This window comes from Crocodylus siamensis, chromosome 7 (assembly GCF_052110815.1).
Source record: "Crocodylus siamensis isolate JL-2025a chromosome 7, ASM5211081v1, whole genome shotgun sequence".
Classification (NCBI taxonomy): Eukaryota; Metazoa; Chordata; order Crocodylia; family Crocodylidae; genus Crocodylus; species Crocodylus siamensis.
Window position 1 is genome coordinate 80,841,333 of NC_143401.1, and position 20,094 is coordinate 80,861,426.

Below are 20,094 nucleotides of genomic sequence, written 5' to 3' on the forward strand. Positions count from 1 at the left end.
TGTCTAGGTGTTGACATGTATGCACTTACAGTTGTTAAATGCAATTAAAGGAAAAATCCAAAAGTTACTAATTGTTATCACACTGGGCTTTAATGAATGCACTCCAGATTTTAAGAAAATATTTGATTAAGTTCAAAAGCTTAAATAAGGATATAACAATATCTTTTTTGTCAGCTGCAGTTTGTTAAATAGTAATTTCCAGTTCAAACTCCTTTAGTTCCTGAAAAAAATAGTTCATTATTGCTGATACAGAAAAAAGCTTTTATATTTTTTTTTCTGATTACTGCTCTCTACTGGACATACCCATGAAATTTCTACAGGAACGGTTGTGAAATGCAGGGTAACAATGTTCTGCATATTTCCTCTGACTAAAGATCTGCACTGGGAGATATGTAGCATCTAGGGGGTAAAGTAGCAGACACACTGCAAATGGAAGTCAAAGTAATAACAACTGTTCAGTTAGTGAGGTTCAAGCAAGATCCAGGGGTTGATCATCCTTTGAACACAGGAGATGCTCTTAAGAAGGATAATTTGGAATGATGACGTACATTTCCTTCTCATGCCCTCCAAGTATGAGGGTCTTAGCTTCTGTAGCTGTCCTCTGTCCCCATCCTTTGGAGACAAAAAATGAGACATCTTGTATGAAGTTATTGATAACTTTGCATAAAAGCTTTTATTTGGCAGCCTTTTTTTATTAAAATAGAACACATTTTAACAAACAATGTTTATTTCGGTGAAATAACTGAAAACCTGACACTTTTTTGTTAGTTAAAAATCAAAAATAAAAATTTCTTGCTTAAAACAGAAATTATTTATTAAAACAAAAATTATTTCCTACCTGCCCTAGTTCTGTGTGCAGCTGGGGGAAAGGTCATGATTATTCTCACAAAGTAGCTTTAGAGTGAAAATGGGAAAAATAAGATGATGATAAAATTAAAAATAGTGGATGAAAAGTTAGGGATTGCCCTAAGACTGGAGATATTTTTTTATAGGTACCCATCAATCCTCTGGACCATGGTGTCTGCGTTAAAGGTCTAGTCAGGTGTCTGATGCATTTGCTTGTGGCTGACAAGCCCAATTCAAGAGTGACACAGCTTGTTACAAATTTCACAGATCCATGTGTTGTCTGAGTTGGAGTCAAAATTTACAGCATGCTGCTTTCTTCTTTCTCACTTTGCTTCCATGATCTGGCTTGCAGCAGCTTTCTGCTGAGCAGCACCTAGTGCCAGATGTTCCCTTCAGATTGGATGGGATTCTGTGCAATCCTCCCAGGTTTCTACATTGATGTTGAACAACTTCATACAATTTTTGCACGTGTCATGGTACTGCCATAAAGGGTGACCCTCTTTCCAGAGCTGTCCCAAACCTTGCTGTATAAAATATTCTTGGGGATACAGTTTCCTCTCACTTTCCTGACTCAAGCTGTCGCAACCTCCTTTCTTGATAGTGATTTCTATGCGTGTCAGTCCTGTGCGCTCCAGCACCTCTATGTTTAGTATTCTGTCTTCCTGTTTTATTTTCAGCATTTTACACAGGCATCTCATGTGGAAGCTGTTCAATCTCTTGAAGTTCCTCGCATATGTAGTCCACATTTCTTAATCGTAAATCAGAGATGACAGCATGCTAATCTCATCCATTTGCATCTTCACCTTAGTTGATAAATTGCTGTCATTCCAAGCATGTTTCTGTAATAGCCCCAAATTCTTAGCTACTTTTCCGATTCTGTTAGTTCAGTCTGGAAGTCAAGATCACTGCTAATTGTAAAATCCAAGGGCCTGGATGCATGTGCAAGTGATTTATCTAAATGTGAATTCAACTGCATGTGATTTAGTTGCACCCGCTATCTAGAGGGGTTGTACACGTGATCAAAGGAATGTCTATTAAGTTATGTACCTCGTAGTGCCACCAGGTGGCGCTTATGTCATGATGTTTTTTACAGGGTAGATTCATGTACTTTGAATTCTCCTGCTCTGGGTGGCACTGTTCTAGGCAGAAAAGATATCTATTGAATTTGAACTTACCTTGAATTACTGCATTTTAATTTAAATACTCCAAAAGCATAAATATTTAACCTGAACTAAATACATGAATATTCAAAGCTTAAATATTTAAGATTTAAATAGTTAGCTTTAATAGCTTAACTTTAATTTAGCTGTAATTGATTCTATATATGTATGTATATATGTATATCAAGTAAATTACAGCTTTTTTCTCTGTAAAGAATAAAATTTATTTCCTTGCTATTCTGAGCCTGGTTTCTTCTTGGAGGTGGGAGATGCCCATTCTCCTGTTGTCTGTGGACAAGGGGGTACTTGACTTCAGAATAGGAGCAATAAAAGTTTATTGCTCACCGATTTCTCCTGTGCGCTAGCCTTCCAGTTTCTATCCATTTGCTTGTGAAGCTTAAAGCTGTGTGGGCATTCTTATTTTGGCTATAGAAGCCTGTATTTCTAGTTATCATAAGGGTAAAATTATTGTGGGTTAGCATCAGGGTAAATTTAACAGGGCATAACAGAACTGTCTTTATTTGAAGGATCTGACTTTCCAGAACTTGCCATGATTCCTGGCAAAGAACTAGCAGTTTCAATACGTGTCACACTCTGGATTAAGTTTGCCCCTGAAACATACCCCGCCCCCTTCAATCCCACTCCAGTATTGCCACCGTGCCAAAAATCATGAGATGAACTCTTAAAAAATCAAAAGATTGGCATGTAAATCATGAGATGCTATTTTTGAAGTGTGTGTGTGTGTGTCGGGGGGGTGGTGCTATCTGTGAAGGCATAGAGGTCTGTGGGTGTGTGTGTGGGGTTTGGACCCCAGAGAGGGAGGGTTACTGCACACCCTGGTAGGATGTGAAGTACTGTGGGTCACGAGTGAGAGGCAGCAGCAGGGCTGGGGGTGGGGAGGGGGGAGGACTGTGGCTTGGGAATGAGGACAGACAGCACCCAGCTGGTAAGTGGATGGGAAGGCGGGGAGGGAGGAGATTGAGGCCCCTATGGTGAGCGAGGGAGTAGGGCACGAACAGGGGCTTGGTTGAATGGGGCCTCAGGGCAGGTCATCCAGAGGTGCAGGAGGGGGCATAGCCCCCTGCAGCTGCACGCCCCATGTGGGAAACATGGGGGGCATATGCCCCCTGCGGGGCAGAGGTGGGCTGTCTGCTGTGGGCTGGGGCTCTGCACCATGGTGTCTTTGCCCCAAGAGCTCAGTTGCGTGACACCAGTATGCTTCCAGGCAGGCAGGGGATGCGTCATGTGGCCATCGTGCCCTGGCAGACACGAATAGCATCATGCAGCTGAGTTCCCAGGGCAAAGGCACCAGGGCACAGAGCCCCGAGCCTGCAGCAGGTAGCCTGCTTCTGTCCCATAGGGGGCATATACCCACTATGCCTGCCCCAGGGGTGTGCGCAGTTGTGGGGGGCTGCATGCCCTCCATGCCTCTGGACAATCCTCCCTGGCCCTGGGGCCCCATTCACTCCTGCCCCTGCCCTACTCCCTTCCTCACTGTGGGTGCCTTGATTCCCCACCCCTTCCCCTCCACAGACTTACCACCTGGGAAAATCCAGAGATCTGAGGGTTCGATCATGAGATCGCGAGTCAGAGTTGTTTTGACTTAGAAATCCCAAGTATCTCAATGGATTTGTGACAGTTGGCATTGCTGCCACCTCCACCCCAAGGATGATTGCTTGGAGAAGGAGAGGGAAACCTCCTAGTACAATGCCACTGTCTTCTACTGTCACCCACACACAGTGCACAGGGGCATTGCAAGGATCCTCCCCTACAGACAGTATCCCCAGCCCTCCACAAGTCCAGAGTGAGTTCATGAACCTAAACTAATCCTAAATTTCACTGCATGGAACCACTTTCTCCACTCCCTCACATGGCTGTAAGTCATCAGCAGTTCTATAGTCATGTGTAGATGCAGAACTGGTGCCATTTGGGCTACATTGCTGTGGGGAGCCCTTGCCAACAACAAGGGTGAATTCAGCAGCTTTTAAGTACTAGGAGACGACAGCATGAGAAGCAGAAGCAGTGGGACATTCTCCCATATAACAAACAGCCTGAAGGCTTTCCAGGTGCTGCAGTCCATCAGACATCTATTCTGGCAGTCAGCAGTACAAATGCTGGGCAACTGCTCTTGTGTGGGAGCATCATACAATCTGGGACCCTGCAGACAAGAGAAGCAGAAAGATGCACCTGTGCCTGAGGTGCTGTCTGCCACCAGTCATGCCCAGAGACACAGGCAGCAGCAGGGGAGCTGTGCAGAGGGTATCATGGAATTTCCCCCCAACCACACCAGGCAGCAGCTGAGGACACACACTCAATTTTTGGGTCGAAATTATCTCACACCCATCCTGAGCCTGACCAAGCGCCTCTTCTCATATTGTTCTATTTTCCTTTGGAAACTGTATTTTGGTACAGTGGAATCCCACCCCATGGCTGGGGCTGCTATATACTCCTGCAGGATAAATGCTGATCATACGTGAGCTTGACACTGGCATAAAAGGGACTGAGAAATGGGAGAGGGTTTTAACGAATATTTTCAAATAGGTCACAGCTTTCTTTTAGTTGAAGTTTTCATGACTTTTTCCCCCCAGTTTTTCATTTTTCTTCCTCCTTTCCTCTCCTGGTGGTAACTGTGTAAATGTGTGCATCTTGAAAGAGCAGATGTATGCATTTATTGTGTGTCTGTGTATTTGGAAGTATGTGAATGGAGAGTGAGTCTGTATATGTGCTTCTGACTTCCTGAGACACAGGCATTTCAGGAGTGACAAGTGAGCAAGATTTGATGGCTCATAAGCCTCTCATTTCTCTGTCCTTGCAGCATTTTAGACACAACAACACAGCATAGTTCACTCCAAACTAGGACACAGAGGCTCAAGTGTATAAACCCAGCTGGAAGCCAGGCAAGAGTGTGGAGGAAGGGAGAGACCCGGCAGAATAAGCTCTCCTGGGGCTGTGCAGAAGGCTTGGAAGCCCTTGTGTTTCAGGCATTGGAAGCTTCAGCGGTTCAGATGCTACAAGCTTAGGATTTTGAAGGTAAGATTCACTGTGGGCAACCAAGGCCACATGATCTGCAAACAGGAAATGTCTCACAACCACTTCTTTCATCACATTTTTTGCTCTAAACCATATGATGTTGAACAAGCCTCTATCAAGTCTGGTTCAAAGATAAACCCCACCGTTGCTGTCCTTGAATGTATGAAGGATCAGGAATAAAAAGTAGATGTTAAAGAGCATGGCAGCTGAAACACACTCCTGTTTCACCCTGTCGTTGATGTCAAAGACACTTGATTCTTTGTTTTCATACACTACAGTTGGCTTCACATCTTGGTGTAATGAATGAATGATGTTCAACAGTTTGGGGAAAAACCCAGTTTTTCCAGAACAGTAAAAAAGGATGATACAATATAAAGCAGTGGGTGAAAATTAGGCATTGACTTAAGACAAAAGATCTAGAACCCCAAAATCAAAAGCTTCTGAGCATTGGGATATATAGTTTAGCTTTAGTCTATGGTACTGTGCAGAAGACTTGCCATCTGAAGTTTACAGAAGTGTTGGTAAGAACAGGAACACAAATGAAGAAAATATGCATGCCCTTTGATGAACAAAATATAGATGATAATGAATGCAATATTTGCCCTTTAGCTGACTAGGTCCTGAAAGGGGAGAAGATTTAAAATATATGCTTCAGGGATAAATTGTAGATTACAGATACAATGATGCTCTCATCCCAATGTCGTCTTATCCCATGGGTGTCAGTGGGTTGTATACAGTGCTTGTGTTTAACTCAGGAGGACGCTTGGCAGTAGTTCAGGCTTGGGTTACTTCCTCCACCCCAGTGGCATAATAAGCTGGGGTGGCATCCTGGACAAACCCTGAAGGAGGGTGGGGTAGAGGACAAGCAGGAAGAGTGCTGGAGTGGCTTATGTATGCTCGAGACTCAGAAACTACCAGAGCAACACTGTTGTGCCACTTTTGCTGCCAGGGTGAAGAATCCATAAGGGTGGGAGGTAATTTTGACACTCCTCCTAAATTGGTACCTAGCGTTTGTGGCCTGCTTGCCCTTCCCGAGTTACACTATTACATCTCCCATCTTCAAACTAGGCACCTTTCCCTCACCTAGCCTAGTGGGGCCCATCATGGCCTTGGATCCTTGGCAGACCTCTGTGACTTCCTCCTAAAACCAGCTTTGGTTGTTACACACACAGAGATATGAACACAGTGCATCTCTGTATGTTGCAAAGTTTCAGGGAAAGCAAGGGTGATCCAAAACAGCAGGGTGTGGAAGTCTGAGGCTCTTATAGGAATATGTGGAATCCTCTCACTCAGGGCCTGGTTAATTTAGGGCTGTGCGAAACTTTGGGTGCTGATTCAATTCGGAGGAGAGTCGGGTCAATTCGGTGGCTGAATCTCTGAATGAAAATCAAATCAGGAGACTAAATAAAAGGTCCAAATCAATTTGAAGCTCTCTGAATTGATTCAGAAAAGATTCAGAGAACTTCGGCAATTCAGACAGTCCCTGCCCACTGCAGCAGGGAGCTGGACCTGAACTCCATGCTGGTATGTAGGGGGTGTGGGAAGGAGGGTGGGAGGAGGGGGGACCCCCACCAGGCCCCATCTCCTGCCTGCTCTCCCAGCCCCCCTGAGTGCCCCTGACCCCCCCTGCTGTCCCAGCCTCCCCCCCATGGCTGCCCCACCCAACCCCAGCTCCCGGCTCTTTAAAAAATAGCCCCTACTCACTGACTGCTGCCAGGCGGGGGGGCAACCTCTGCTGCCCACCACTGCATGTGGGCCTCTGCCATGAGCCCCCTGAGACCCCACTTTCTCCCAGCCCCCTCCCATGGCTCCGCCTGCATCAGCTCCTGGCCCTTTAAGGAAAAAAAAAGCCCCTCACTCACCGGCTGCTGCAGCAGCTTAGGGGCTTCTGGGGGCTTGTGGCAGGTGGGGCAGCCATGGGGGGGGCTGGGAGAGTGGGTGGAGTTTGGGGGGGTTGGGGGTTTATGACAAAGCACCTTGTGCAGTGTGGGGCAGTGGGGGGCAGTGGGGATGCCCCCCCCACCTGGCAGCATCAGGTGAGTGCAGGGCTTTTTTTTTTTTTTTTTAAGAGCTGGGAGCTGGCAGAGTAGGTGGGGCAGCCATTGAGAGCAGGTGAGGCTGATTTGGAGATCTGGTTGATTTGGCGGTGGCCAAATCCTCAATTCAGATTTGGCTGAATTGATTTGGGACTATGATTCAAATCCCCATATCAAATCATTGCCTCCTGAATCGTCTGAATCTGAAGCCAAAGTGAATACTAGCCGCTTTTCGCAGGCCTAATGTTTATCCTCTTTAGTTCTCACCTTTGCCTTTCATGTTAAGGAAAATCCAAAGGGAAAAGTAAATACTGGGAGGCAAACTTCTGTTTCTTAATACAATTCCTCTGGTTGCCCGGCTTCTTTGCAGGGCTCCACCATCTCTGTACCCTGCCCTTACCACATCAGATATTTAGGGGTGTAATTTCTATATTTTAGTCTGTTCTTAGTGCACTCACAGAGTCCTTGGAATGCCTCCAAATCATGATTATCTCCCTCACCCCTGCCCTTTGACCTGTGTTCAGAATAGCACCACAGTTTCAGTTCAGCTCCGTCCTAAATCAAGGGTCCCAACTGGGCAGGATAGCCAGCCTACTCGGTCCCCTGGCTGGCTCTGAGTTCTGTCCCTATTGCAGGGGTGAGCCCCACCCCCGCCACCTTCACAGGGCAGCTTTCCCCAGCCGGCCTCTCTCTTCTTTCCTCTAGGTTATGGACCGAGCATGCTTCACGCACTGGATGAACTCCTTGCAAACCTTTGATGTGATGTTCTTACACTGGATCTTCATTCAGACAAGTTTTGTTGCTGCAGATCCTCCTCTGCTGGCTCTGTGGACCCCCAGCTGGGGTTTGGTAGTTGCTATACCTCCATGAAGCTGCATGAGCGCCTGCTCCCAAAGGTTTCCCTTCTCTGGGGCAAACCTCTCACCTGGCTCCAGTGCTTTAACTTCCAGGTCAGAGCCTATCCGGTGTTTTCTCCTCTGTCTGCTCTTGCTCCTGCAGCGCTCAGCCAAAATCAATTAGAGCCACATCCTGGTCTCCCATGCCTTATTAGGGTTCTCAACACACGTATGAAGCACTCCCCATCTGCAGCTCCCTCACCTTTTTGTGCTTTGGGACAGGGCATGACTTCTGCCCTGTCACACAGGGGAAATGACTTCTGAGGAATCATATATGATCTGGTTTTCAAAGGTGCTTCACCTATTGTTTTTAATTGTAGCACATCTGTAAAACAGGCACCTCCTGTAGTCTATCTCCACATTTACTGGAGGAATGAAAGATGGATGAGCTTGCTATGGATCTAGAGAGAGGAAATAAATGTGTATGAAATAAAAAGAAAAAGTAAGATAAAAGATGTAAAATACTATTTGCATATACAGACACACAGGGACAATAAAGATGTACACAAACTTAGTGAACTTTACTATAAAAACACAGAAATAGGCAACTTTCTTTGATCTACGTGTGTGTGTGCACAAACATACTCCCCTCCCCCCTAATTAAGGTGACATATATTTATGCATCGACTTGGAGTTGAAGGATTGTTGACATTTTTTTAAATAAATGCAGCCCGGGATCAACTGTGCACGAGCACTGGAGTCTTTGTGACTTGCAAGCCCAGAGAATTAGCTGAAATCGTATCTTGTAATTCTGCTTTTTGCAGGAAAGAATGCAAGCAAGCAAGCAAGCAAGAGTGCTCTGGAAAGTCACACCTGCCAAAAGCCGGCAGAGCAGAGCTCTCTCTCTTCCCTATGTGTGTTTGTACATGTGTCTGGTTTGTGAGCCCTATGATCACATGCATCTCCAGCTCCTGCCTCCCTCCCTCCTCAGACTGCACTCCCACTGCACTACTTGTAACTTTTGCAAACTAGTCCAAAGCAGAAGCACTCATCACAGACAGGGCAATTTTCCCTCTTCAGATCTTGGGATTCACCAGCTGCCAAAGTTTCTGTTTTTCCTATCTGCTGAATAAGGATCTGGGACTCACAGAGGATCTTGGTGCAAAAAAAAAAAATGATTTCCCTTAGCAAGAAAAGCTCATGTTTTTCTCAGCTCTGTCTTGCTCTCTGTGCCTTTGGGCTGGCACTGCTTGGAGATTTGTCCCAGGCTCTACCTATGGAGGATCAGGATTATTACTTGCAGGAGATTATTAACAGAGATCATTATTATTCTTTTCCGGAACCCACTGAGGAATATTCCCCTTTCACCGAACAACCTGAAGAGGAAGAATCAGTCCCTGCTGCAGAGACAGAGAAGCCCCCAAAGCCCAGACCTGGCAGGAAAGAGTTAAAACTGAAGAAAGCCAACAAAAAAGAAAAATCCATTCTTGAAACTCCACCAGGTAACTTTCCACCTCTTCCTCCTCCAAACTTTGAGATCTCTGCTCAATCTCACGCTGACTTTGACTTTTAGAATTAATTAGTTCCTAGTAATGGTAGAAGTAGTAGTAATAATGAATATGCAGGTGATGATGAACCCACACACTAATTTTTTTACACCAAGTTTTGCAGCATTTGGGAAATCACACAAACTAATAACACCCTCCCCCCATCAAGCAGGGGGATTGCAAAAGCTCTGCCGTTTGTTAATTGAGGCAGTGCATGGACTTTTCCTTCTTAATCATATTTGACATTTGTCCGGTTGTTAAAACTCCAGTTTTACAATCAAACAGAGACTGACTGTACGGTTGAACCTGATTGTCTGATGGTGTCTCCTTTTTATCCCTCTTTGTTTTAATCTTGGAGGTGTTCCTGAGTTAGTTTCATATTTGAACATATGAATTACACTTGGATTGCACTTTAAAGTCTTTTCAAGAATGGTATGAAAACAGGTTTTCTGTAAGAGATACCATCTCCTAAAAGAAGTTTTTTCTCTCCAGTTATTAGGAGGTACTTGTCAAATAAATTAAGCAAAAACAAAACCCAGACAAAAGCAGGCAGGCATACCTTCCATCGTCTCACTGACAACACTTAATTTCTTTTGCTGAAAAGCAATTGGAAAACCAGCAAATTGCTATTATTGGCAAAACTGTGGTCAGTAAGCACTGTACAGAGGTTTCTATTAGGCACAGTTGTGCCTTCATGGAGTAGTAACCTGTTCTGTGGGCATATCCTGATTGTGCTGTGCTTACCTTATTGCTTTTTGGGATAAGGAATATCATGCACTATCATATTTTATCGTGCAGTAAGCTACCGTTTTCTAAATTTAGAGAGAAATCCCGCAGGCCTCTGGCCCAAACTGTTTTGGCTGGAAAAAGAATTTTGTAACATTAAAAGATGCAGGATAAAATACAAAAGTTGCAAATAAAACACATAAGCAGTCAGGACACAGCACATTTGAGAGTTAAGATTTTCACAGAAGCATTATAGATATTAAATTTGGAGATTCTGATTCACAGTTAAAACTTATTAAAGCAATTTTTTTAATCAAGTAAACAGTGTGTTTTCTTAAAATAAGAAGTTGCTTCAACACTACCATTGCTGCAATGAGAGCAGGGCAGAGAACACTAGTGACAAATATATGCCTTGTGTGAGGACAGTAACGGCAGAAGACTCCCAAAAGCTGGGTACCATAGGACACCAGCAGCTAGATAGCAGTTTAAAAAGATTCAGTCCTGATAGGGGAATTTCCGTCATAAACTTGTTAGTGTATTAGCTGGGAAGTGCATGCAGTTTTAAAGCTATCTTCAGGTTCTCTCCTGTCATATTTGGTATTGCTAACATTTATGGAGCCCCCTATCTGCATACAGGGTTTAATTTGTACCTCTCCAGACATCAGCTCCAATAAAGGCAATAGAAGCCCCGCATCCTTACAAGACATAGGGACATATTGTTGCCTGTGAGCCACAAAGGTAACTAGAAACTAAGTGTGTTGGCAGTGGTAGAGTTTACTTGGTAGTCTTCTCTTGCTCAAGTTTGTTGTGCTGAGGAAATAATTGGAGGTCCGTTGCATTAAATCAACAGACCATCTAAGATGCGGTTAGAACTCAGGCCTCTGTCATGCTCTTTGGTGATTCTCAAACCGTGGTCCCAGGCTGCATGCGGCTCGGTCAACACACTCCTGCAGCCCTTGTGACATCTTGTTAAAACATTTTTTAAATGGATACACAGGAAGTAAGTTGTGTAGGTCCAGCCAAGCATGTCCCACTATGGCAAACAGGTTGAAAGCCACTGCCATCCCATCAGATACTCTGTAACTCTCTAATGACTTCAGGCTTCCTACTGGCCCTCCCTGATGATTTACATGGCAGCACAGTTGCAAGCAAACTTTGGAGAGTTTTGCATGCCATAGGATTAGAGGCAGGGATAGCATACTGACTCTCCAAGGCAGCATTCACCTGCCTCATTTATGACTCCCCTTTCTCTTTCCACATTTCCTTGCCAGATGCACAAAGCACCTTTCAAAGTCTGCAACAAATGAGGTAATAATTCTGGAGACAACCTTCTCTTCTACACAGCCTTGATTCCTCCTCAAAGCAGGGGTACCCTGGGTACTGAATGAGATAAGGAGGCTATGGAAAAATAGTATGTAATTAAAGTTGTGTTACAATGTATGCACAGAAAATAGCCTACTTAAGGTCTTACTGGCAGCCCAGAGTTCTGACAGCTCCCAAATCTGAGTATGTGGTTTTTTCAAAATTATGGTAGTAATGGTTTTTAAAATGAGTGGGTTTTTTCCTGTACTTTCCTAGTATTAAAGAAGTATGAAACATTCTATTATATGGCATCCTATTAACACCTATAAGGTCCATCACCATTTACTGTCAAAACCTCTCCCATTTGAGCTGAATGTAACTCCAAGCGGTATGAGATTGTCATTAAGACTGTGTGAAACAGCACCATCCCACTTCGACTTCCATTTTGATGTTTTGATGGAACATTGTTTTGTTTTGAATTTCATTTAGTTTTGAAAATGCTGTTCCATTTTGTTTCATCAAAACACTGTTTCGACACTGTTTCGACGTTTTGCCCATAGGCTATAATAGGGAAGCATGAAAATGCCTATATCTTTGTCATTTCTTGCCTAATTCAGATGAAATGCTCGGGATGGTAGCCCCTTCTGAGGTCACGAAGCCTGCGAAGTTTCAAGGAGATAGGTGCATAGGTTTCTGGGAAACTGTACCTCAAGGTGTTGACAAGAAAATCTCCTGTCACTAGATGGCAGTGGCAGCCTCCTGTCATCCAGCAGGCTGATCCAGGGGCCCGCACCCCTGGGAGGACTGTAGGGCTCTGCTGGACTCCTCCCAGGGCTGCAGGCCCCCAATCTGGTATTAGGGTGCAGTAAATTAACTAACTCTGCCATAGGATAGTACTGTCAGGGACAGTACTATCTTAGAGTGGAGTAGCTGCGTGCACTTCAGTACACATGCAGACCATGACAGAGGCTGGCTGGGGCATGAGGGTGCTACAAAATAAGGGCTGCCTGTTGCCTAGCCCTGCACTGTAGCACCCTCATGCCCCATCCAACCTGATAGGACTAGAAGACATTTGGGTGATGCTGCAATGAGGAACTGGAGTAGGATGACAAGCACAGGGAGGACAGGACACAGGCAGCCTTTATTTTGTAGCACCCTCATGCCCCAGCCAGCCCCTGTCATGGTCTGCATGTATACTGAAGTGCACGCAGCTACTCCACTCTAAGATAGTACTGTCCCAGACAGTACTATCCTATGGCAGAGTTAGTTAACTTACTGCACCCTAATAGCAGTGCACATGTAGACTGTGACACTTTATTGCAGCACCTAATTAGTCAACTCCGCCGTAAAGTGCAGGTGTAGATGCACCCACTGTACTTCACTGAAGTGAGGTCCTTCTCCTTTTCTTTCACTACTTGGGCTGCAGCCCTGTAAGTCAGGGACTGCACAATTTTCTTAGTTCTAGTGACTGGTGCCATGCAACCCAGAGTAGTCAGAAGCAGCAGTTTCAAATCCTGCTCTGCCCTTTCACTCTAGGTTGGAATACAATCAATGTTGAGATTTCAGCTGCCAGAATCTAACAAGTTCTAACAGAACAGGTGTAATCAAAAATATTTCAAAGGATTATAACTTGGCCAAACATAGGTGTTTTTCATGGAGTCAGCAAATGACATGTCCAACACTAGGGTGATCCCCTTACCAAATTGCAAATCCTTGCTTCAAAGTATTGAGGCACTAGAACTTCTCAATGCAAGAGTGTTTTTAAAGATATATATGTCCTCACCAACAACCAAAACATTTTAGTATTTTCCTGTCACATTTATCCATAATATACCCTGAGGTAGACTCCTCAGTATGGAGAAATTCAGTCTAAATGGTTAACATTTGGAAAAGCTGTAAGCAATGGAAAGCAGGGGTTTCATAGTGAGAAATATCAGACAATGTTAAGTATAGACAGCACTCATAATTCTTGCTGCAGAATAACTAGCCATTAGAATATAGAGGGATCTTGCAGTTATGCAGATTAAATTGCAAACTCTACCAAGCACAGTGTTAGTGTGATTAGTGTTATTAAAAAGTCAGTAAAATTGTTGGTTTTCATTACCTAAGAAAATCAAGCCTCTTACATAGCTGCCTAAATAAGATCTCATACACACACACAGTTTTGAAAACTTGGCCATAAAAAAGTTTTTGAAAACTTGGCCATATGAAAGGATGCATAAAAGTGACCACATGATTAGTGCTAAACAGCTAAAAATAATTAACAATGATGAATCCAGCAGTGTAAATATGGATGGGGGTGGTAATAACTATGTATTATACCCTTTAGAGATATATGATCCTTCATGTATGTAATATATATTTTATATAGATGAATTTGAAAGACATACAGCAAATATAAAATGCCACATTTTGTGAAGCTCATTCTAAGTGGCGCATGTTGGATTAATTAGGTGTTGTGGCAAACAATGGACAGTATCTGAGCTGGAATGAAGAAATGCAGAGGAACAAGACCGTGTGATCTGCCCCTTGGCTGAGCAGCTGGTACTGATCAGTGCTAGCTTTGCATCAAAGCTAAGCTAAAATCATAACACTCTGAAAGCTATAGCAAATTACATGTGACATGCACTTGATTAATTTAAGCTAATTGCTGTAGATGCTGTGAATTGCACTGTTCAAAATGTGAAGTACTAATATAAGGACAGATTTATTGGCATTTACTGTTGCATTTTTTTAAAACCGATATTTTCAAGCCCTGTACTTACATAACAATGTAATAGGATCATGCCACTCTTATCCCTGCCACCATGACTTTTATAAGTGAAACTGGACATTGCCATCCTTGGAAGGTAAGTACTTGGTTTGACAGAGCTTTCCATGTGTGGATTTGCATTTTCTAATCCCATTCTTGCTGATTTAGGATTTGATCCAAATCCCACTTGACTTCAATGGGCTTTTGCTCAGGCTCTTCATGGACGTTAATATACACCCTCTCAGTGACCATCTGCAGTACAGATCATAGTTTTTGAAGTGTTTAGCTATTAAAACTATAAATATCCACTCTCTCATATTTTCATTGTTTTTTAGCATTCCCACTGGAAAAATCTGGAAGGAAAATGGTGTAGCGATATGGTGTTATTTTGAAGTACCTTGTCTTTTGTCTGACATTACATTTGAGCTTTCTCAAATGTCATCTGTCACCAACTTTAATCCTGTGCCTTAGTCAAATTCATGGTGTAATGGAAGAGGTGATGATTGTCTTAAGTGGTGCTGGCACAACATTGAAGAACAAAGGAATGAGCGTAGACAAAACCAGTTAAAGGGTTTCCCTGTCCCGGAACAGGGCAGTCTGACTGGCAGCCTGTTTGGGGTTAAATTGTGCCCCCCCTGGCTCCTGCCAAGCTGCTATTTCTTCTATTTCTCTGGCTTTATCTTGTGTCTCCACCTCCCTCTTTTGGCGTCCATATTTGGCACCTGCCCCAGGGCACAGTGTAGGACAGAGAGCTCAGTATGAGGCTGGGGCCATTTGGGTACACGCTGCAATGGTGATGGAGGCGGTGGCATATATGCAAGTGCACTGCAGCACTAGGGAGGGGGTGCCCCTACTGTGTGTGGCCTCGGGAGAATGCCATCCCGCCTGCTTAAAAATTGGGCATCCCTGTCCTAGAGTGTTATGGTGGTACATCCAGTGTGTCAGATCTTGAAAGGCCAGATGTCCTCTGCAAGGTGTGGAGTGTCCTCCACTCTTGTTAGCTTCAGCAGAAAGGGAGGGGTGTGTGTGTGTGTGTGTGTGTGTGAGACAGAGAGAGAGAGAAAGAGAGCTCGGTTTCTGGAGGTAGTGCTGGAGTGATGGGTATGAAACAAAATTCTGGAGCTATGCGCATCCAAGCTTCACTGAAGTGTAAACAAATGTCATAATTGCCCTGCTCTCACTTACGGGTGAAAATAAGGCCTTGACATTACAAAATTCAGATCAGGATCTAAACTCTGAAGCTTGGGCCAGTCTTATAAAACACATACCATTCCTGCGGTTCCTGTTCTGGCTATAAAGTAATTCCAACTGCACTTGGAAAGTAAAGGAGGCAGCTTGCCATGCTCATCTGCATGCCAGTTCTCAGGATGGTTTCCAACACACAGCTATTTCTTATTTCACTTATTTCTTGGTGCCTGAGCTCTGGGACAAACCAAAAGGGCACATTTGTTCGTGCGTTCATGGTTGTCAGTTGTATGCTTTTCTCATCTGACCACTTGTATATTTCCTGAAACTTACTCAAAGAGAACTATGTCGAGTCTACCTGTGCCCTAGTGTGCTTACTTTTCCTCAGAACTATTGTTTTGTTAATAAGACCATGATACTACATGTGCAATAATGACCTCCTTTAATATATGTGTGTGTTTGTCGGTATCTCATTTCTTTCTGAGCCCCATTGGTACTATACAGTGGGAGTATAAAATGAGAGACAATCACTGGCTGACAAGGGAACAGCAAGAAAACAATGAGGTTTTCTCAGTCAGCATGCCAGGCATTATTATTGGCTCAGCAACTGCTGTCAAGCTTTTGCAGGTGTCATAGCAAAGGAAAGCTTTTAGGAGTTGTTTGAAGGATGCCAGTGAGTTTAGAAGCTTATGGGGAGTTTCTTTTAGCCATGAGCAGAAAACACAGAAGTACTGGCTTAAAAATGTAACAAATGAGTTATGAAGGTTGGAATCATTGGTAGGGTTGAGACAGAAGCTGACGTATCGGTAGCCTCAGACAGACAATGGAAACAGTGGGAACAGACGATGAGGGGCTTAAAGGCAAAGATGAGCAGTTCATGTTTGTAGCAAGGAAGAGTGTGTCTTTGGACGAAGAATGAAAAAACAGGTGAGATAAAAGCAAAGAAGCCCTTACACCTGGCTTTGCAGCAACATTTTACAGTTGCATTATCATACGGCTCCTCTTCCTGCATGGCAGAGTTGGTAAAAGCAAAAAGGATGTGAAGCACTCGGTCCTGTGGAGTGTGTGGTAACTTTCAACTTCTTGCGGAAGTTTTACTTTGTGTTGCACAGTAGGGACCCACTCATTGACCCTAGTTGTTTCTTAGAAGTTCTCCCACTGAATTTAATAGGATCTGGATAAGGGCCTCATTGCCCAGAGCCATATGCAAAGACATAAACATGTGGTTTGTAATGAGCTTTCTTTTACTTAGCAGTGCTATCACCTTGTTGGCAACTCTAGAAATCCACTAAATAATGACGCATAACACAAAAGGTCCTTTTAAGTACCGATCTTTCAAAGAATGCTATCCTGCTTACTGAAGAAGGCAGAAGAATGGTCAAATACTGCATAGAGGGATAATGTACTTAATTATATTCAACACATTTGGACTGGCTACTCAGTATTCTTCTAGGCAAACAACGTTAATGAATAATGTAACATTAGAAAAAACCTTTTGAATAAACATTTTTGATTTTGCTGGGGGAAACCATTTCCATAATAATTCCACAGCAGCTGGATCCAAACTGAGTTGAAGGCCTTTAAAAAAAAAATCAAGATTTCATTACAGAAGCCTAAATCTGCTTCTGTAATCCAAAGGGAGTAAATTACGGTTTAGATCAATTTACTAATTATTTGAACGTACTCTATCCCCTCCAGAATTTTTATATTCATTGTGCTGATGGTGACCTCTTCAATGAGAATATTCAATAGCCCATTGTCTAAGTTTTACCAGATTTGTCTTAGAAGGAGGACTTCCTGAGGCCATGCCAGCTTTGAATGTCTCAAGGAGATGCAGCAATGCAGTAGGAGGGAGCAAGAGAAAAGAAGCAATCAGTTGACTTTAGAAAGCCTTCTTCTTTTTGTCTTACGCATTTTTACCCCCTAACAATTAGGCTAAGGTAAAATGAATTGTCTGTGTGCAGATTTTAATTTAATAATAAGCATCTGCTTGTGTATGTGCTGGATCCAAAGGATGAATCAGATATTTGGCTCAAACAAATGCCCTTTTGCAAAGTATCTGCTGTGGGATTTGGGGAGGATTGTCATGGTTGTGTCAGTAGTACTTCTTACCACATACAACAAATTCTCCATGAATATTTGTAGACATATGAGTTTAACATTAATTCTCTGGATGTTTGTGGAAAGCACACCCAAAGAGTCTAGGCATGGCTGACATGAGTTTATTTTAATTTTAATTGAATACACTCAGAAAACTCTTCTGAGTATTTTTCCCAGCACTGACAGAAGGAAAGAAAGAACAGTACAGAACCAGGGTAGAAAAAAAAATTAGTTGTAGAAGTGACACAATGTCAAGTTTATTTACTCCAGAAGTAGAATGGATGGGCAGCCTGGAGTATTGCAAAGATAGTGTCAATGTTGAATAAAATGGCTTGCTTGTGTGTGGGTGTATGCATATAAAAATGAAAAGGGGGAGCTTTTAAAGCTTTGTTCAATATATTTACAAATTTGTTTTCTTCATGAGGGATGGGTGTATGCATGTTCTTTTATGGATAGTCATGGTCAGCATATGTATATAGACATGCCACCTGCTTTGTAGCTTTATAAATTACCTCTGTATATACACATCTAAATATATCATGCTGGCCATTGACAGCTATGTACATCAGAATGAGAAGAGGTACAGGTGGAAGATGCTGTACAATACTGGTATATAGCAATGGTGATCTTGTGATCACTAAGTTTGAGGGCATTCTTTCCTTGAGCCAGAAGATCAGTAATTAGGTTGGACGAAGTCATATCATTGCAGATAAAGATTCTTATCCCTTTTAATTTCTGATCTAGCTTGACTGAAGTCATGAGATGGGCCCTTAAATGTTTCATGATGAGAACCGCTGTGAAATAAATTGTCAGCCCAGTACATTAAATTCTGAATTCTGTCACTACAAAGAGAAAAACATTTTTGATTTCCTTGCAAAGGGGACACTTATGATTTCTTAACCCTGTATTTTTATAGTTCTGCTATCTAGGGAAAGAATAACAGGGTGTTCTAAGTGTCTGTTTTGTCAGAAAGGTTAGCACACTATCAAAAGAAGAAAGTAATTTTGTTTATCATGTATTTGCTGGCCATTCTTAAATAAACTTGACAGGCGCACAAGTAAAATTGTTTTAATTTTCTTCCTCCAGCCAAAAATGGTAACAAGAAAGGTGAGAAAAACAAGAAAGGGAATGAAAAGAAGCCAGATGGTGACTCTGAAAGTCGAAGCGCCTATGAAGACGTCAGAGAAAGTATGTGAGAAGTGTTTAAAATACCTTTGGCATTCTTGGTGTTGTGGCTGCTCTCTTTAACTATGTTTAAATTACAAGGGATATTGTAGGGTTGTTGGTTGTAGCACTGTTGGGCTAAGGACAAAGGCAAACAAGGTTCTTTGGGTAGATGTGTTTTTTTTTTTTATTAAACCAGCTAAATAGCTGGAAAAATTGTTCTTTGCAAGCTTTCAGGCACAAACACCCTTCTTCAGGCATAAGGAGAGTCTGTTAATTCTTTGCTATGCCTAAGGCAGCAGTTCCCAACCTCAGGTTGTGACTCAAATGAGGGTTGCGGGGGCAATGCCAGCGGTACCACATACCAAACACAAGCTGCACCATGTTCTGGGAGCTCCCCTGCCCACATCCCTGGGCCACCACTATCACACTCCACACCCAGCAGTGGGTCGTGGCAAGAAAGGCTGGGAACCACTAGTCTAAGGTCTGTGCTAAATTGGAAATCACATGCTGAAATAACATTGTGGGAGAAAGTAAAGGGACAAGGAATTTGTCAGTATGTGACAATACTTTAAAATACAGAGAGAGGTAAGGAGCCTAAATCTTATTTCCACAGCTATGGAAGGATACAGGAGCTTTAAAGTGGGTGTCTGAAATGGTGGCTAAAGGACCTTAGAACAAATGAGCAAACGCAATATACACTGAATAGTTTTAAAATAACAAGGTATATTTTCAGCTTATAAATGACACTGGCATTTCTGAGCAGTGCTAGATAGAAAGCCCCAGAGACAGAAGTCTTTTCTTTGGAGCCTAAAGACAGAAGTCTTCTCTGTGGAACATCAAGAATGAAAGATGTATGATTCTTTCCCACTAATAAATGTTAAACTTCCATTAAGTATGTGAAATAGCTCAGACCAATACCAACTGTGACCCTAGCTTCTGTACTGTGGATGGTGTCTGTTGTGATTCAGTTGATTCCTCTGATTTCAAAAGAAGTTAACAAACTTGATCAGAAAATAAATGACCTCAGGTAGATTAGTGATCTGGTGGTGAAAAACTCCATAATATCATAAGGGACAAAGTCTTCCAAGTATTTGTAACATTTTTAGTACAGACATCTTATGTACTTCTATAGCTATCTTGGAGATTAAAATAAATAAGTAGTGGGAGTAAAATGCAACTGTGCTTCTGTCACCAAAAAATCCTAAAAAGGAATTAAAAAAGAAGTTATAAATGTCTTGTGCTGGTGACCTAAATTTGTTTCTCATTCCCATAGCTTCTATCTTACAGACTTGGAAGATAGTATATTAATAGTAAATAGTTTATATATTTTTTTCAATTTATGAAGTTTTCATTTTTTTTTATTAAAGTGAATTGTCCAATAAACATGTTTTTGTGAAAATATGTCAG

The 20,094-nt window shown here is 42.8% G+C and overlaps 1 protein-coding gene across 1 annotated transcript in view; it reads left to right on the forward strand.

Moving 5' to 3' along the window:
- Positions 1 to 8,867: 8,867 nt before the first annotated feature.
- Positions 8,868 to 20,094, forward strand: part of CPXM2 (carboxypeptidase X, M14 family member 2) — a 157,302-nt gene continuing 146,075 nt past the window's right edge. Inside the window, exons 1-2 of the mRNA XM_090057350.1 lie at positions 8,868 to 9,410; positions 18,607 to 18,708. Coding sequence (XP_089913476.1) covers positions 9,083 to 9,410; positions 18,607 to 18,708 — 430 coding nt within the window. The 5' untranslated portion in view covers positions 8,868 to 9,082. The remainder of the gene's footprint in view (positions 9,411 to 18,606; positions 18,709 to 20,094) is intronic.